At 43.9% G+C, this 19098-nt stretch overlaps 1 protein-coding gene across 1 annotated transcript; it reads left to right on the forward strand.

Annotated features, from left to right (window-relative positions):
- Positions 1-407: 407 nt before the first annotated feature.
- SLC26A3 (solute carrier family 26 member 3) lies at positions 408-17225 on the forward strand. The gene is made up of 21 exons (XM_068669754.1): positions 408-562; positions 3660-3855; positions 4338-4477; positions 4582-4692; positions 4776-4930; positions 5492-5656; positions 6254-6406; positions 6839-6921; positions 8152-8299; positions 8431-8544; positions 8658-8735; positions 9169-9264; positions 10374-10480; positions 11355-11424; positions 11513-11605; positions 13273-13368; positions 13954-14187; positions 14966-15020; positions 15384-15529; positions 15906-15968; positions 16521-17225. The coding sequence occupies exons 2-21, from the start codon at positions 3725-3727 to the stop codon at positions 16542-16544; spliced, it is 2262 nt and encodes a 753-aa protein (XP_068525855.1). The 5' UTR covers positions 408-562; positions 3660-3724; the 3' UTR covers positions 16545-17225.
- The last annotated feature ends 1873 nt before the right edge of the window (positions 17226-19098 follow it).

Genomic DNA, 19098 nt, shown 5'->3' on the forward strand with positions numbered 1-19098 from the left:
CACTCCAGAATTGCTCCTGGAAGGATGATGTCGAGTCCCTTATAGTGCTTGGGAGAAAGGTTCAGAGGACACACCTTGTCCAGGGCTACCACACCCAGCAGTCCCATCTCGCTTACCACCAGGTCACTCTTTACGAAATGCAGGGTGCCATACCTAGGCTCTGGTCACCGCTTCCTACTACACCCAACAGAGCCCTGGCAGATGCACAGCAAAGCATTGCAACAGACCATCCTGATTCATCTCTATTTTCCTGCATTAATCTCTGCAGACCAATCAGGAACAGTTTTCCAAACAAAGTTAAGCAATATCCCAGAGAACTTTAAGAAATGACTCTTATCATCCCTCCTGAGAGTGGACTCAATGGTCAAGGCCACAGTGAAATCTTCCTTTTCTTGTAAAAGTTAACTGAAGTTAGTTATTAAAATGCTGGCAGTATTTAGGGAGGTTCTGAAATGAAGGGCAGCACAAGATACCTGTGCTGCCTCAGAAAATTTCAAGGTTATCTTTTTCTATATAATCTTTGTGTGGATTCTTCTGAAGAGGTTCACAGAAGACACATCAGGTAGGATTTTCACTTGCCAGTCTGGATATGGGATATGGGAAGTAATGCTTATAAATGAAATATTTCTTGTAAAATCTGAAAGGCTCTCTCATGGATTATTTTTTTAAATATTTATATTATAGAAAAACAGAGGTCGTGTGTATCTCACTGAAAAGTGAGACAAATTGTGTTAACATTTAATTATTCTGTTAAAGTTATTACTTTTTTGTGCGTGTTTCTTAGTCAATATTTAGGATAAATTAAGTAAGGGGGGAAAGTATGGCTTTGTTAATCTGCTCAACAAAATGACATACATCAAAATATGTATTACCAATGGTTCACAAATGTGGAGATTAGCAGGGGAGTTGGAGCCTTTTATGTGTGAGAGATTGGCCACCTTCCCACAAGAAGTCCGAGGACTTTATGATGGGAACATACTGGGAAGACAGTGGGGATCACTGGAGTACAGATATCTCTATCACGGGATTTGCAGAGGATCTTAGTCTCCACTATACTGGTACTTTCCACAATATCCCTGTTTTCCCTAAAATACCTAAAATAAGTAATGGTGCCCATGCAAAGGGGATCCTATATTTCTAAATATAGATGTGAGGAAAATGAGAATGAGAAAGAAGAAAGCAATACTGACCGAAGTTATGGCAGCTGATCGCTGTTGGCAGAGCCCATGGAAAAGGGAACAAGATGAGAAAAGCTCGAGAGCAACTAACAGCAGTGGTCATCTAGCTGTGGTAGGGTGGTGATCCATAAGGTCTCATCTACCCTGCCAGGAAACAGGCTGAAGGCACCTTCTTCTGCGCTTCAGGCACTCAACCTTGCTGGGTTAAACTTAATTTGGATAATGCCACATGGCACTATGGTCTTTGAAGCAGACCCATGCTTCACACATCATTCAGCTGGATGAGCCCCTCAGGGTGAGAATCCAGGGCTCCTTTTGCAGTGCTAAGCAACCCATCAAAGCTAGCTGGTAAAATGGGGTTTCTATCAGGAAAAAAAAAAAAAAAAAAAAAAAGACATGCAAAATACTTATGCTTTCAGCAACACAAGCACTGATAAACCAGAGAAGATTTAGAGTTCTACAGAGGCATATTGTATGTTTCCTGAGATGGGGGCATTAAATTTGGTCTGAGGAAAGGATCAAGGCTGGGCAAGGCACAGGGGAGACAAGTGAAGCATTCACAACAGCTGCAGAACTGGAAAAAATTTGAAATGAAAGAGTAACCCACATGCTTCTTTTATTTTTATGGCTTATGACCATTTCAAAGGGTACAAATAGTACATCTTATGCCCTACAAAGTAATGAGCAAAACTATTTAGCAGGGCTTTTGATAATATCCCTCGCTGTGATTTGAAGTGTAAAGGACTGATACTCAGAGTAAGAAACAGTAATTCTAAAGTCTTTGACTGATAAAACCCCTTCCTGAAATCCCAATTGACAGATAAAACTGCTTTCTGAAATTCTATATACATCAAGACCTACAAGAGAAAGAACAAAATCAACCAAGTTTTTCATTTCAAATTCATCAGCATCAGATTTTGGCACCAAACAGAGGGAAGGACAGTAAAGTGCAATTATAGGATTGGAGTGTGATTTCTCTGGCTGATTTTAACATGCTTTGGGTCAAGGTCTTGAACAACCTTAAATTTTGAATATTAACCTCATAGAATGATTACTTGTCTGTGTTTGGAAAATATTACAGATCTTTATTATTATTATTATTATTATTACGTTACAAATGTTTAAAACATTGCCTAAATAGCGAATCTTCTATGGCAAAATAATATATCCACAAAAAATATAACATATCTAAGAGGTTCATCTGATGTCGTTTGAACCTCTTTACATTCATGAATTTCCTCAGAATAAACTAAGAGAGAGCTAAAAGTGAGATTATTTGAAGTAGGTCAATAACACCCCGAGCTATAGCAAAGCAGTGAGTTTCAGGATGGGATTTACATTTTAATGCAAAAATTGTTACAGATAAACAGCTTTCCGTCTGTTCATAACAATGCAAAGCACTTTGTGCCACTTGAAAATATGTCCTGATGCCTCCAAATATTTTGTACACACAAGTGGAAATTAGAATTGCACGTGGGGTGTTTCGGTGTAAATCAGCTTGCAAGACCAACAAGCAGCAGGGCATAAGAAGCATTTATGATAAGGGAGAGAAAACAAAGAGAAATGATTTATTGTCAGGGTACTGAGGCTCCCAAGAGCAAGTCCCACTGTTGCTGTCTAGGACTAGTACTGTATTAAATATTTAATGCTGACTACAATAGAAATAAATGTTATTAGGTGGCTTTAACATAGGAAGAATGCGAGGCACTGAGAGAAACATAGCAGAGCACAGTGGGCAGCACAGCAATGGAGTCAAGGAGTTGCTGAAAAATACCCCATGGTACGAATGCAGTGAATCTTAAATCTCTTTGTGTGCAATGCAAGCTTCGGGGGTTGTTTCTGGAGTGACGGAGGAAAGCCTTTATTCAGCACAAACTTGTCAATGTGGGGTGGGACAAGGTGGAAAGCCATATTTAGGTCAGACATTGCGACAGTTGTTTGTGAGCATGAAATACACGTTTTTACTGCTGAGTCCCCAACACCCAGACACAAGCCAAAAGATTGAACCCTGTCTCTGAGTCCAGGAGGGAATGGCTGAGCCCTGCCTTTGCTCTGCCTTTTCCCCTTGGATTTGCAGTGGCTTTCAGCTCCCAACCTTCCTGTCCAGGCTCAGTGCTTCTTCACTGTGCCACAGAGACAAAATGTTTGGGATCTGCTTGTTCGTTCCTTAAGAGATTATTCCCCTTGAGAGAGATACTTATCAGCTGTAGACAGCCAACTCAGAGATAAATTAACTCAAAATCCATCTTGTCCACTTTCTGGCTGCATCTTTAGAAAGAAATGTTTCATGCTCCAGTGAAACACTGCCCTGCAGTGGGAGGAGAAGGGCAGGAGTTCACCTTGGCCAAATGAAGCGGGTGTCTCTCAGCCATCTGTCTTTTGATCTTCAAAGGTGGCAACGCTCAGTTTGGAGCTCACTCATCTATGCTATGGCTACTCACCCCACAGAACATAGGGAGCTAATTTTGTACTTCATTTCAGGTTTTTAATTGACTAACGACAAAGAGAGGCACACAACAGTCCCCATCCTCGTCCTTTCAGGCGAAATGGTTGAACCTGTAGGCAACCACTATATCGTAGCCAGACCAGTGTACTCGGAGAACTCGTTTGATGAAGAGCATGAGAAGTTGCACAGATACCATAAAAACTTTTGGGATAACCTGAAACTGTATTTTCGGTAAGAAGGTTTCTTTCTTTAATATGGATCTAAGAAACAACCTGGACTGCAGCTCTCAGATAGCATGAAGTCCATTCTGACACCTTTTGTTTCAGATTCCAACAAAGCAAATGAAAACTGATTTACCACATGCACGGTCAGAATTTTCTAAAGATTTTTAGCTGCTATTACCCTTAAAGGTCTTCCTCCAATTGTATCCCAGGCAGCTTGTCTTTTCTTGGGCACTTGGCAGCATAGACTCACCATGTCTCTGTTGGAGGGGACCTCTGGAGGTCACCACATCCAGCCCCTTGCTGGAAGCAGAGCTGACTGTGCAGGTTGCTCAGGGCTGTGTCTGGCGAGACTTTGACCTCTGGCAAGCCAAACCTCAATCCTTCTCCTGTCATTCCCCTCCAAAGATAGGGAGCACATCCTGGTGTGCTGAGACTCAGATTCAGCTGGGACGTTCACCCAGAGACCTATGTCCTCTTGTGTCTTTACAGTTGCTCCCGGCAAAAGGCCAAAAGAATTGCCTTGCGTTTTTTTCCCATTGTCTCGTGGCTGCCGGCGTACCGCTTCAGGGAGTGGATCCTCAGCGATATCATCTCTGGCATTAACACAGGGCTGGTGTCCGTGCTGCAAGGTAACAGCTCTGGGGAGCCTCTGCTCCAACTCAGCTGGCTGGAAGGAGGCTGCTGGCTCCAGCCTGCCACACACACCTCCCCACCCCGCTGTCTGTCCTTACAGGTCTTGCGTTCGCCTTGTTGGTGAATGTCCCTCCTGGTTATGGGCTCTACGCAGCATTCTTCCCAGTCCTGGTCTATTTTATCTTTGGCACATCCCGGCACATCTCAGTGGGTAAGTTCAGGCACACCGACTTTCCTCGTCGCCAAAGAACTTGCAGGCTGGATTTTTGGGTCTAATGCATGCCTTGTGCGCAGGTCCCTTCCCTGTCCTGAGCCTGATGGTGGGAGGAGTTGTCGTCAGGCTGGTCCCCGATAGTACTGTAAATGACAATTCCACCAACACCTCAAACATAGATCAAGAGCGGGTGATGGTAGCTGCATCTGTAACCTTCCTTGCTGGGATCATCCAGGTTGGTAAATATATGTGTGTCTGCCCGCATTCGTCTACATGCACTTATGTAAACAGATGGATGGTGACTGGCCATCCTCTGCCTTCTGCCAGAGGAGTCACAGAAATAATTCTCTTCCCATTCCCATGTTTCTTACCCTGGCGTACTGATGAGTACATGTCTGTCTGCTTCCCATTGCCACACACTGATTCATGTTGTAAAATTATTGGTTTTGCCCAGACCTAAAATTCCTAAAATCAATTCCTTCCTAATATATTTATATGTTCATACTTCATGAAGCACAGGTGCCAAGTAAAAACACATCTACTGTAAACCCTAAGACTAAAGAAGATTTATTTTAGCTATAAAATAAAAATAATAGGTTTTAACTGCTGGAGCAATTACTCCTATAAGACTTATGCCCCCTGTTGCTAAGTCTCAACCTTTATTGCCAGCCTGGTGACAGTATTTTTCTCAGTCCCTGGATGTACAGGATTAGGTGAAAATCTGTTCCTATTTAATATGTTTATTGCTTAAAAGCATGAGTGAATCACACTAATGCATGGTCATTTTGCATTTCAGTTGCTTCTGGGAATTCTCCAGTTTGGATTCATCGTCATTTATTTATCACATTCATTAATCAGTGGTTTCACGACTGCTGCAGCCATCCATGTTCTGGTGTCCCAGCTGAAGTTCATGCTTCAGCTGTCTGTCCCTGGATATAATGTACCATTTGGCATCATCTATGTAAGTGCTAGCTGTTCAGCACTTGTTAATGTTATGGGAACCTGTGGTGTATGCCTGACTGTGTGCCACTAGGCAGCAATAACATACCTGAGCGAACAAAGAGCCAAGCTGGAGGAAACACAAGAGAAAAATATAAAAGATGTGTTATCAGTATACGACAGATCTTTAAATTTCTCACCAGAGACCAAATCACACCCTGTTGGGCTGGTTAGATAGTGTTTTCTATTGTGTTAGCATATTTTAACTTTGTGTTCAACTTTGGCTCAAACATTTAATTAGTCCTTTTAACTGGACCAATATTTTATTTATCTAATGTGTGTATGACTTCTTGAGGGCTGTTGGATGAGAAAGGAGGTAGAAGAGGGGACAGCCCAGAAGGAGAGGGATGAGAGCCATTGCAAAGGGCCTTTCATGGATGCTTTCATGGATGTGTGTGTGCATTCATTGGGGCTTGCAACCTCCACGGTACACCAGAAGTAAATCCCAACCCCACAGTCCTTAGGGTGGTTTAGGTACCAGGCATTTCTGGAAAGAATAATGCTGCTGTGTCAAGGCATTATTGCTTGAAAAGCACCACATTTCTTATTGATTTTGCAGACTCTGGAGAGTGTGTTCAGCCAGATCAAAGACACAAACATCGCCGACCTCGTCACCTCCCTTCTTGTCCTGCTGATCGTGTTTGTGGTGAAAGAGTTCAACGACCGCTACAAAGCGAAGTTACCAGCTCCCATCCCCATCGAGCTGATTGTGGTAATGGTCACCCCTCTTCGATTTCGTGGTCGCTCCATCACTACAGCGACGTGGGGAGCAGCCCTCTAGCTGGCTAGCTTTGTTCACCAGCAGCAGAGGGAACAAGCTGCCCTGAGCTGCTGCAGGGTGGGGGAAAACATGACAGGGCAGCTCCCTCCCCACCTGTTTTCTGTTAGTTTTCTATTTTCTATTAGTTTTATATTAGTGAGGTACCCTGATGTGTTCTCTGTGGGGTTTATGACTGTAAAGCCATGCCTATAAAGTTATTCAGGAATCACATATGAACACGAAATGGATGTGCAGGCTTAGGGCACTATCCTGCTGCTGGTGATGAGGCTGAAGAGTGTCTGGGAGAGGGAAGGAAATGTTTCTTAATGGTTTCTCCATACTTTTATTTGAATGTTCCTAATGGAATTGGGTTTTATGTTTCAGACAGTCTTAGCAGCACTGATTTCCCATTTTCTCGAATTTAAAAAAAGATTTAATGTAGCTGTTGTTGGAGAGCTAGAAGAAGGGTAAGTTTTCTTTACAATTTACTAATGGAGCAAAATGTTCTCTCTATTTTGTCAGGGCTAAATCATTTTGGCTCTATTTTATGATCAGAATCACTTACTTCATCTTCTTTCAGCAGGTAAATAAAGAGTTTGCTCTCAACAATATTAGGACCCATTCTGAATAGATAAAAGTTACTTACTGTAGCACATCTGTGCAACAAGGAATGATTTTTCTTTCCTGAAACTGTGGCATGAAATAATCTCATGCTTCATTTCCCAAGCTGCTGAGCAGGATTTTGATATATGCCCCTTTTACTGAGCACACCTGAACCCCTGCATTTCCCCCTAAGTATGCTCATGGTTCAGCAGCCACCACCAGCCCTGGGAGGCCACGATGACCCCACGCAGATCTCCTGCTGGTCCCCTGTCCCCTGTGACCAGTCATGAGCTTTCCCCTGGCAGCATTACCCTCACAAGGCCTCGATGTACACTCCTCTGGGAGTATATCCACATATAGATTATATATCCATAGGTAGAGTATATGTGGTATATAGAATATATCCAGGTATGCCAGAATTTTGGCATAAAGACTTAACAAACATGCATTAAGTTTAAAGGAGGGAGGAAGGCATTTACTAGGACATCAGACTGCAGCCATTTACTCACCAGGGCACTCAGCACTTGTAGCCCGAGGGCTGTTAGTAGATGAAGTTTGCAGAGGAACAGCTAATTCTGCTCAAGAGTCTCCACTCTTCAGATATCAGTTCACTGGAAAAAGAAAAAAAAAAAAAATAGCAGAGAGGAATTCCCCCCAGGATCTGCAGAAGGCCCTGAGCAAAGGAGCAGGACATGGCAACGCTAAAGCATATAGCAGAGGGGCTAACCTGACTTAGTAAATGTTTGTTTAGCTGTGTAAAGTGCTTCAGTGAATCACACAGGGATTTTTTAAATCTATGTGTAATTAGAAGGCAGAACCATGCACGCACTTCAGCCAAGATAAACTATGGCTGGTCCTGGCCAAGTAAATGGTAACCCACAGAGACACCACTTGAGATGAGTGCAGATAAAGAGAGTCCCAGTCCCAATCCAGGATCCCCCAGAGCTTTACAGGGTTCAGATTTGCAATTATGTGTCTCAGCTCTGCAAGGTGCTCCGCTAAAACTGCATGAGCTGGATCGCTGCCTTGCCCACTTGCTTGGCAAATTGTTTCCCCAGGCACATCCTTAAAGAGCAGAGATTTTTGTCTTCCAGATTTCAAGCTCCTGTTGCACCTGATATAGGCATCCTCCAGAAGTGTATCGGTGACAGCATTTCCATTGCAATCGTTGCGTTTGCAGTAGCCTTCTCCGTGGCTAAAGTGTATTCCATCAAGCACGACTACCCGATAGATGGCAACCAGGTAGGTCAATGACACAGAGGTCAGTACTGTGCGTTTGTCAGTGGGAAGTAAGTCATTTTTGGAATGCTTTTCTTGTGAATAACCATCACAGACTAGCTTTTAAGAACAGTCTTTTTTTGTTTTTATTCCAGGAACTAATTGCTTTTGGACTGGGTAATATCGTTGGTGGAGCATTCAAAGGATTTGCCTCCAGTACAGCTTTGTCAAGATCAGGTGTGCAGGAGAGCACGGGAGGCAAAACACAGGTAAAGAATACAACGGGTAATGATGGCTTTTAATGTGAGAAAGGTCTCTTTTTTCACTGCTGACCCTAATGCCTTTGGGCACTTATTCATGGTGGAATTGTTCCCTCTTGCAGATTGCTGGTATTATCTCAGCATTCATCGTCTTGATTGTCATCTTGGCCATCGGGTTTCTCCTGGAACCATTACAGAAGGTATTCACTTGCCTTACTTCGTGCTTCCTCCTGCTTGCCAAACCTAGGGCTGCTCTAGGAGGCACTGGGAATGTTCACAGACTTCAGTGGGAGCCGAACAGGGTTTTGCAAAACTAGACTATTTCTCCCAGATTATGACAGGCAGAACCACGAACCTGTGGTCAAAGGGAATGCAGGTGCCCACACACCGGACATCAGAGCACCAGCTTTTCGGTGCCAAAAGTAAGTGGGATTTGCAGCCCCAAGTCAGGCACCTGTGCTGCACCACAGCTAGGGAGATTCCAGTGTGATGGACGGGGCATCCCGACCCGCAGCAGCGATACACTGGGAGGAGTTGCATTTTGGCCCTGTTTGTATAACGTTTTAAGGCTAAATGATCAATATATGCTTTGCATGCTTTGAAATTCAGTATGCATTTTGCTCTTCTTAACAGTCAGTCCTCGCAGCTTTGGCTCTGGGCAACTTGAAAGGAATGCTCATGCAATTCAAGGAAGTGGGCGTCCTGTGGAGGAAGGACAAATATGACTGTGTAAGTGGAGTCCCACAAGCAATCAGGAATGAAGCACTATGGAAAAGTCACCTCTTATGCAAATGCTCTTAAAGGTCATCTTTATTTTTACAGCTGCCTTGCTTCTCTACATGGAAAGGACAACAATAGCATGCCTTTTTTTACTCTTGCGCCCCTTGCTCATGTTTTTCATTGTGTCCCAGCTATCCTGAGTCAATTCTGTCTGCTCATCTCTCTAGGAGACATCCATTTCCAACCATTTCATCAAAAAACAGTTCCTTATATAAACTCAAACATAGAAAGAAAGTTAAAAAACAAAAAATGTTTAAATATATGCTGCATTGACTACAGGAACATTTTCTCCCTTTCATAAACTCATGTAGCACAACAGGTGGAAGGTAATACACAAAAAGCAAGTGCAGACCATGGCTGGAAGGATTTACTCCCAACAGTCAAGCTGGTGGCTGCAGGACAGGACCTCTTACCTCTCAGAAGATGGTCTCTTGCCTTTCTCATCTGTCAGTTCTTTGTGTTTCTGAATCATACCAGACCTCAGGTTTCTGAGCTGCAAAACAGTCATTTTCCAGATGAAAATGTGCTTTGAGATCTGCAGTTAAAATACTCATTATTATCCAGTAATTTGTGTTTATCAGTCAAGTACATTCACGGCAGCCTAATTTTCCTGTCTTGCTGTACGAGGCATATTTACAACTCTCAGCTTCACCAGGACACCAATTTACTTGTGACCTTGCACTTCTCTTGGATTTGTATCGAGCATTTGGTGAACCACCTATGAAAGATTCACTCTTTTATTATTCCGATCCTTCAAATGTGTTGTACAGAAACTGTTGTCTCTAGAATTGCTTCCTGGTGCTTGTTGGTGAGCACAGCCCTATTTTACAAGATAAGCAGCTATGAAAGACGAAATCATTTAAAATAATAATAATAATAATAATAATAATAATAATAATAATAATAATAATAATAATAATAATAATAACAATAACAAAAAAATGGACATCCTGTACCAGATCAGAGAAAGTAGTTCAGAGGTTGCTGCTCTCACTCGGGGCTCACGATCCTGGTCCTCATCACACTCATAACCACTGATGTCCTTCTGTTCCCTGCAGGTGATCTGGGTGGTGACTTTCTTAGCCGCTGTTTTCCTTGGCCTGGATATTGGGCTGGCAACTGCCGTGGCGTTCGAGCTGCTGACCGTGGTGATCCGTTCCCAGTTGTGAGTGCTTAGACGTGGTGATAAAACATCTCAGGGCCTCCTGTTACAAATTAACTCCCCCTGTGCAGAGAAGACCAGCAAGTATGTTTGGGCAAACCAGTCATGTGCAGAAATCCCTGAATGTTGGATCTTTTTCCAGGCCCTTTGCTTGTCTGTGGAGCATGGGACCACCATTGATAGGCAGTGCTGAGCTCTTGGCGAGGCGGAGTGATGGTGGCCAGCTTTTGCATGTCTGAAAAATAACATTTCCATCTTTACTGGTGCTGCAAATCTCAGTGGAAACATGCACTGAGGTGCCCAAAAGTATCTGGCCAGTGGTGTTTGTGAGGAAGGAAATGCTTGTAGCTCTATGCATGCAGGACACCACCAAAAAATAGGCTAAACCTGCAAGAAAAACAAAAGGGATATCAACACTGGCTACTTCAGTGTGACTGTACATACCATTACAGGCCAGACAGGTGGCTGCCTTACAGAGGTGTGCACACGCAGGGACAGAGGCACCCTGTGTGAGCTGCCCAGCAGGTCGGGGGGATGCAGGTCTTGCTCTGGCCAGGAGCCGTGCGGATGGCTGCTTGCTAGTGTGAAGTTCAGACCAGGCAGCAATAGGGCTGCCTCCTGTCAGCATCTTCCCATCTGAATTAAATCTTTCAGACATTTCTCTGCTCATCCAGCACAGCTCCATGCTTGGCTGATTTCACCAGGGCAGCCAGAGCTGCAGCTGTGCTCAAGGCATGGCCACCACAGGCAGGGGCTGAGCTTTGCAAAGAAGGTTTTCACCCTCAGAGAACCACACAGCAAACTGAGAGCAACCCCAGCTGCCCCTTCCTCCAGGTTTCAACATTAGGTACAAATAACCACCCGTGTTTGTTTGTAGCCCGAGCTGCACCATTTTGGCCAACGTTGGGAGAAGTAACATCTACAGGAACAGGAAGGATTACACTGACGTAAGAAACCTCATGCTTCTTTTATTACCTGCTGCATTTGCCTTTCTGTACCAGACGTGGTTACTGATACCTTTTCTCCGTGTTGCAGATCTATGAGCCAGAGGGAGTGAAGATTTTCAGATGCTCATCTCCTATCTTCTTTGCTAATATTGAATTCTTCAAAGAGAAACTCATCACTGCTGTAAGTGCCTGGGGCAGTCAGTTTGAACAGATGAATTATGTGACACATTAAGGTTGAATACAATTTCCCCATAACTACGCAGTCTGTTCATAGTTCAGAGATGATTTTCATGAATTATTCACTGCTGTAGTCCCACATGTACATACATACCTTTGGGAAAGAGAACAGCCTGATTGGTGCTGGACTTTTACCATAGCAATGTATATACATGCTTTTAAGTCCTTTAGAAAATCTACTGAGAATGCAGAAAATATAAAAAGCATTATTTTATTTATATTATTTATACCCAATAAATGCTAGTTTATTCACCTTGCCCTGAAGAACTTAATCACAGCAAACAGAACAAAAGCTGAATGAAATCGCCCTGTCTTCTTGCAACCAGCACGAGCTGCTGAGCCCTGCGTGTGCCGGAGATGCCCACCAGCCCTGGGCTGCCTGAGCCCATCTGTCACCCGCAGCCACCCCTGACTGCTGCTTCTGTGGGGAACAGATAGGCAGTGGCTATGCTGAGCAGTGGCAATGAGTGGCTCATTCTCCATGTGAGGGACTGAAACTGGCACAGGGATGAGGGAATCCAGCACATTTGGGTTTCTATGACCTTGGCTTTCATGTCAGAAAAGTCTGAAGGATTTTTTTTTTTCCTGAGGGTTGTGAAGTCCCACGCCTCTCTCTTTCTTTTCCTTTTCAAACAAAAACGGGCACTTCTAAAACCTCTCTCCTCCAGCCACAAGCTCAGAAGTCTTACAGGAATGTAGTATTTTTGTAGCCCTTATTAGTCTGATATACCTGCCCTTCTAATTTTGTTAAAGAGAGTCAAGATCCACACTGCTGTCAGGTGGCACAGAGCATATATAAAACCTGAGAGCTTGATAGCCTGGGTGGCCATCTCATAACACAGATGAGTAAGACAAGCTCAGGGCTAGCCAGCAATTTACCAGCTTGCTGGGGCTGCTGCCTTGTGCTACAGCATCATCATGCTCTATTGCAACCCATGCTAGTGTAGATGTCTTCCCGACTGGAAAAAAGGGTTTGTTTAATTGGTGAACAGTGGTAGGTAGCATCAAGCCAAACCATGCTCATCATGACTGTAAAGAAGAGCTGCATGAGATGCTGTGTCCTTCCTCTGGGGCTTTGCCCCAGGAGATGCCAACTGGCAAGGCACCAAAGGCACCAGTCAGGGACAGCCCCTGGCCTGAGCCTGTTCCCAGCCACACCAGTGTGACCCCACTGAGGAGCACCCTCGTGTGGATGGGGACACAGTGGCACCAGGGCCTCCTGGCAGGGCAAGGAGGCAGCAGCCTGGGCACTCATCTGGAATAACAGAGGGAGGCAGATGGGAGACCCTGGCAAGCAGCTGAACCAAAGGCAGTTGGTTTTTGGAGAAAAACAGCTCAAAAAGACATTACTAAAATGTTTAAAGGTAGTAAAATTAAAATGTAGTAAATAAATGTAAAACAATACCTTCCATAAAAAAGCTTTATGCCATAAACTTAAGGCTTCATAATTAATTCAGCTAAGGATATTTGCTCATTTATTTTTACTTGTGTCATTATTCAAGAGTTTTTGCTTTTTTTTTTTATTTTTCCTAAATCCTCACCATCATGATTATTTGATATGTTACTGGAATTTTGGGCTAAACCTAAAGAACTAAAGTGCTGTTTCTGCAGGTTGGCTTCAACCCGCTTAGAATCCTGAGGAAACGCAATAAGGCTCTGCGGAAAATCAGAAAGATGCTGAAGAAAGGAGAGCTTCAAGTGACACCCGTACGTAAGGCAGCTCCACCTGCTGCAGACAGGGTGGGAAAAAAGAGGCAAGACCCTGGGGAATCAAGCAACCAGCTCCCTGGCTTGAAGTGCAGAGGAGCATTCACAGCCTCCTGTCCTAATTAGCCGTGCTATTCCCCAGTCACGGCCTCCTGTCCTAATTAGACACACTATTCTGCAAGTCACTACCTCATGACATAAACACACTTCAAAAATAAGGTTTTAAATGGCTCTCATAGTCACAAATCCTGCATGCTTTTCGTTGGCTTGTTCCAAATCTACTGAATCAAAGTGTATCTGATCACTGACTTGAGGGAACAATAAATTCTTGTGGAAAATAAAAGACAATCATTAACGGATTATGATGATGATTAAATGATTGGTTAGAGGAAAGCCAACATTTCCACACTCCCCCAGATGACGGAGAGGCAGAACTTTTTCTGGTGTAAAGTGCTGGTGGGTCCTGCTCCATCTCATGTGCTCACCGGCTTCGTGTTGCCACCACTCTCACCCTTAAGACGTGCTCCAACCCAGCTGGGTCTCAGACAGAAGCAGTAACTGTGGTACTTTCCTCTGCCAATGCAGAAAGGCTTCATTTGCATGGCTAACCAAACGCATGAGTCCGATGAAGAGTTAGACAACAACAGGATAGAGGAGCTGGACCAGCCCACCAGCATGACAGACCTGCCCATTCGGATCGACTGGAGCTCCGACCTGCCCCCCGGCATCACCGTGCCCCACGTCAACATCCACAGCATTGTGCTGGATTTCTCAGCAGTTTCCTTCCTTGATTTTTCTGCCATGAGAGTCCTTCAAAAGGTAATTTTTATTCCCGAGACAGACAGCAATCGTATAAAAGAAAAACATAAATGTGGCCATGTGCTTCATAGAGGTATTTCTATATGGACTGGAAAGTCAGTGGCAACCTTTGAGTTTATGTGAGTTGGAATCTACATCTTCCACAGAAACTGATTAAATAATTAATCTCAATTTTCTTGGAATTAAAGTGTTGGCTCTGGCACCCTTTCTTCAGCTGGTAAGGTTTTGGGAAGTTTTACAGAAAGCACCTATGAAATATGGCTTTAAACATGGGGTCAGGAGTTGGAGCACCAGAGTTTCATTTCTGCTCCTGCTCTCGCTTTCCAAGGCAACCTTGAGCAGGGCAATACGGACAACATTTTCCAACAGCAATAGCTAAAGTTAACTATCTAGATCCATATTAGCTGGGTTAATCTATTTCCATAGGAACTAAATGTGTGCATGCAACAGGAACAGGAGTTCTGCTGAAATCCCTAGTTAGAAAAGTCTCCTCAAAAGCTCACTTTCATCATGTGTGAAGTAGGTACAATAAAGCCATGCAGTTTATGAGAGATCATCTTTTTCACTGGGGGTGGAATGTACTAAGTACTGTCCCCCCCCAAAACAACCAGTCCTCCCTGTCCTCTGCCACTGAAGAGACTGTTCTGCCCCCAGGTGCAGAGCTCTTTGCCATTATTCAAATACAATCAATGCCTTAAATTGCTCTGGTTAATTGCTGTAATGGCTGCTATCAGCAAACGTATCACTATCTAAATGGTGCCTGTTTGCTCTTTAACAGACTTTGAAAGAATTTATCCGGATTGACATCGACATTTACATTGCAGGAGCACACGGTGAGTACTCACGTTTCCCTCAGCCTCTCTGTGGATGCTCCAGTCCCAAAAATTATTCCAATTCCCAGTTTTACCTCCCAGAGCTGCATAACGATGGCTCCATCTCCATGCTGCCCCTATCTTGGGCAGCCTGGGTTAAACGAGAGCCGGGCCCCTCTTCCCTCCTGCCCAGCATCAAGCAGGGCAGGGCCGATGGGGTTGGTGTCCCACCCTCTCCACGTCGCTAAAGTCTGCTCTAATAAATGAAACCATGCATTGTCAGATAGCCCTGCATTCACTCAGTGGACATGTGAAGGATACTTCATTTTCAAGGCCTGCAGGTGACTTTTACACTTTGTTTTTTTTTTTTTTTTTCCCCTGCAGAGGGCTTCCTGGAGAAGCTGGAGAGGTGTGAGTTTTTTGATGAGGAGATTAAGCCGTCCATGTTTTTCCTCTCCATTCATGATGCAGTTTTACACATCTTGCTGAAGAAGGATACAGCCAGCTCCCCCAAATTAAAGCTCACTGAGGTAACACTACAGTTTTCCTCTTTTACTACTTTTGTCCCTTTACCTTGCCCACAATCACCCTACTTTGTGCAGTGCTCTGCCTATCCAGCCGTAGGCCCTATACCATGTCTGTATTCAAAATGTTAATGATTAAAATTCTGCTGGTCTCTGATAAATTGGGAGAGTGAGAGTGGCTCTTGGTCCAGGTGCTAGCGAGCCATCAGTGGGAGCAGTAATTCCCACCAGAGACTGGCCTGGCCATGAACTTCTCTTGAAGCCACCTCCTTAGGAAAAGGGGTCACACATGGTGGGGCTGGCAGGGCACAGCTCCTCCCTGAGAGCAGGAAAAAAGGAAACAATCCACTTCCTGACCCAAAATTTCATGTGCTCATTGCAGAAGGGTACCAGCAAAGACTGTATCATCAATACCAGCAATGGGCTACGCAGCCGGGAGAACACGGTAAGCCTCCTGTTCCCAGCAGTGCCTCTCCAACCTCACAGGAACCACTAGGTTAGATCACAAACACATCTTCATCACACAGCTCTTGTGTCAGCCCGGGGCAGAAAGCACACAATTTATTAATGGGATTTGATCCCTGCCATGCCTTGCACATGGATGGCCTGCAGAGGGAAGACGGGTGAAGGCCATCACCACTGGTCTCCTCGTCCTTCCACCACAGTTCTCCTGCAAGGAGCTCACAGGCCTCTGGTAGAGTGTCCATGTGGCAGAGACTTCACCATTAGCCCCTTTTATCTGCACATCACAGACAGAAGGAGAGTCTGGAAGCAGGAACAGGAAAGGGACACAGCCTTTTGTCACTGACCTGTGACAAAGAAGAGGGCAGCATCCCGAACACAGCAGTGCTGTAAAGAAAAGATGGTAAAGATGTTAAACAGCAGCCTGCCCACACAAATGCTTTAGAGTAGCAAGTTCTTACATTACTCACCAGAGATTACCTTCCCCAGATATTCCTTCCGTAGGTGACATTTATTTCTATTTCTTTTCCTACAGAATCCAGCAGAAACGAAATTTTAGATTCAGTTTTGTAAGTAGAATATCCTCCAGCAGCACAGCATCACTTACAGAAGATGAATACAAATGCAGTGAGGAACACAAAGACTGATGGACGCTTTCATTTACCCTAAGAGGGATTTACTTCACATGATTATGGTCCAAGTTCTGGAATGGGCTCGTTAGTCTTTACGTGTCTCTGTAAATATAGAGATGTATTTATGTACATACGTGGAGGCTGTAATCACCTGGATTTTCCTATTTCATACCCTGCTGACGACCTACCCACACAGCTGAAGAAGCAAGTAATGTTAGCCCTATTTTCATATACTTGTACATACATCTATGTTACTCTGACAGTTTGTAGACAGCTTGTACAGTTACTAGAGAATATATAAATATTTGAAATCTTGTAATTTATAACAGTCTAATAGTTGAGAGAGATATTTTATCTCCAGCTTGTATATAACTTGTATATAGTTTTCATTATGGTTTACAAGATACCTGGTAGATTGGGTTATTAAACTTATTTTCAGCTCACTACTGCATGTATAGTACACAAAGTGACTAACATATCTACTGTGAAATATGAAAACAGCTCCATAAAGACACACAACATTTTCAGATCCAAACACAATTTATTGATTCACTTTGGGGTGCTATAAAATGCACAAGACAGGACATATTTACAGTGAACTAGAAAATGATGATTTTGGTAGCACCTCAGCGCTTGCTGCATTTGTCAATACACCACCAAGGTAACTCAAAATCAGTCTGATTTCCTGCTGAAACACAGAACTTGACAGCAATTGAAAACTGAAAGGAAAAAGTTTTTCTAATTCAGTTTTGTTTGGGTCCATTTGCACACCAAGAAGAGCTGCAGTGAAGCCCCCGGTGAACCAGTCTTCCTTGTTAAATGCATCCCAACTACCTCACTTCAGCTGACAGCAGCAAAGAGCTCGAGGTGATACAGCTACTAAGAAATAGCAGCCGTGACTCTAGGCAGGGAGCACAGCAGCCTTCTCGTGGAAGGCTTTTCACCTTCCTGTTGGTGTGACAGGCAGCCCCGTTATGTGTGTGCCCCAGGAAACCGCACACAATGGCCCCAAAACTCAGCTTGGGAGCTGTGGGTATGGAGCTGCCAGGCAGGGAAGGAAAGGAGGGAAGGAAAAAGTGTTCTGGGTAAACAAGAACCATGATTTTTATCTCAGTAGTATGCAAGACTTCAGAACAAAATTTGGAGGAAAACCAGACAGGAATAAGTGGGAAGAAATGTGGCGTACTTTTGTAAAAGGTAGATGTATGCATGCCACACTCACCTAACCACCATAGCTCACGTAACCTCCAGTTAGCAAGCAGAGCTCCCAAAGGGAAATGCTCCCAAAGGGAGAGATTTCATCTCTCTAGACCTGAGCAAAACCTTCCTTGCAGAGCCATGTGGGCAAGAGTTAATGTGGTTGGAGAAGATGGGGTAAGAAAAGGCACTGAAAGGCGAAGATGGATTATACTAAAGAGGAGATGACGAGTAGGAGCTTTGACATAGAAGTACTGGGGTGGAGGAAGGATTGATGTGTTAAATATTTGCATTAATTGTTTGCTACAAAAGTCTGGAGTTATCTGATGACATCTGCTAATAAAACCAAGCTGGAAGATAACATTAAAATGAGGAGGCTCCAAATGCAACTGGAAGATAATATTAAACCGAGGAGCTTTTGAATGCAAAAAGAAAGAGGAGACCTTGAAGACTGAGGTCAGAATGTTGCTCAGCTGCTTTTCTAATACAACCTTCAAAAAAACATAGATTGTATCAAAGCAGATTTGTTTCTCCAGCAGAATAAGAGAGCTGCTAGTGCTGCTGCACAGTGCATGGATGAGATTTCACTCTGAATGCTCACAGTGAGCCTGCCTGTTCAAGAAAGACAACTGCAACTAAAGAGAAGAGCTACGAGGATCTTTGTGGAATGGAAAGTCTGTATTCAGTGGCTGACAAGAAGAGTTATAGATACATCAGGGATTTAAACCAGGAGAGGAGAAAAGCTATGTAAGATTAACAAAAAAACCCAACGTGCACTGACACAGACTTGGACACACATTACTAGCATAGGCAAGTCAGCCTGGTGGAAGCAAGAAAAGGGTAAGTAAGACACCAGACACCACGTATTTCTCTTCAAAACCCATTGGGTGTACCGACAGGCCTCAGCCTAAGAAAAAAATGTTCTCAGTTGCACTCCTCCAAACAATTAGTTTTAAAACTAATCACTCTCCTGATGTAGCACAATGCCCTGTGTGCTATGCAAACAACTGGGAAAATCAAAATGTCATAGTGTGCTTCACTTGTTACCCAGGTATCTTGACAAAACTAGCTCAGAAATTAAGCTGCCCAATTTCTACCAGATAAAAAACCGGGATTCAACAGAGCATAATTTCACTTTCCAAAACTATTCACCATTTCTAAAATGGGTGCAAGACCCAGACAGCCTTAACCAGAGCGCCTTGTGCTCCCACCTCACTTGTTCCTAATACTTGGCATCTTCTTAACCACCCTGCTCATTTCCTGTGCTGACAACAAACAGCACTG

Source organism: Anas acuta, chromosome 1, assembly GCF_963932015.1.
Source record: "Anas acuta chromosome 1, bAnaAcu1.1, whole genome shotgun sequence".
NCBI classification, from domain to species: Eukaryota; Metazoa; Chordata; class Aves; order Anseriformes; family Anatidae; genus Anas; species Anas acuta.

Coding starts and splice junctions, on each gene's coding strand:
- SLC26A3 (XM_068669754.1), top strand. CDS start 3,725: ATGGTTGAACCTGTAGGCAACCACTATATCGTAGCCAGACCAGTGTAC. Junction 9,265..10,373: donor GGAAGGACAAATATGACTGT/GTAAGTGGAGTC, acceptor TGTTCCCTGCAG/GTGATCTGGGTGGTGACTTT. Junction 14,188..14,965: donor CCATGAGAGTCCTTCAAAAG/GTAATTTTTATT, acceptor GCTCTTTAACAG/ACTTTGAAAGAATTTATCCG.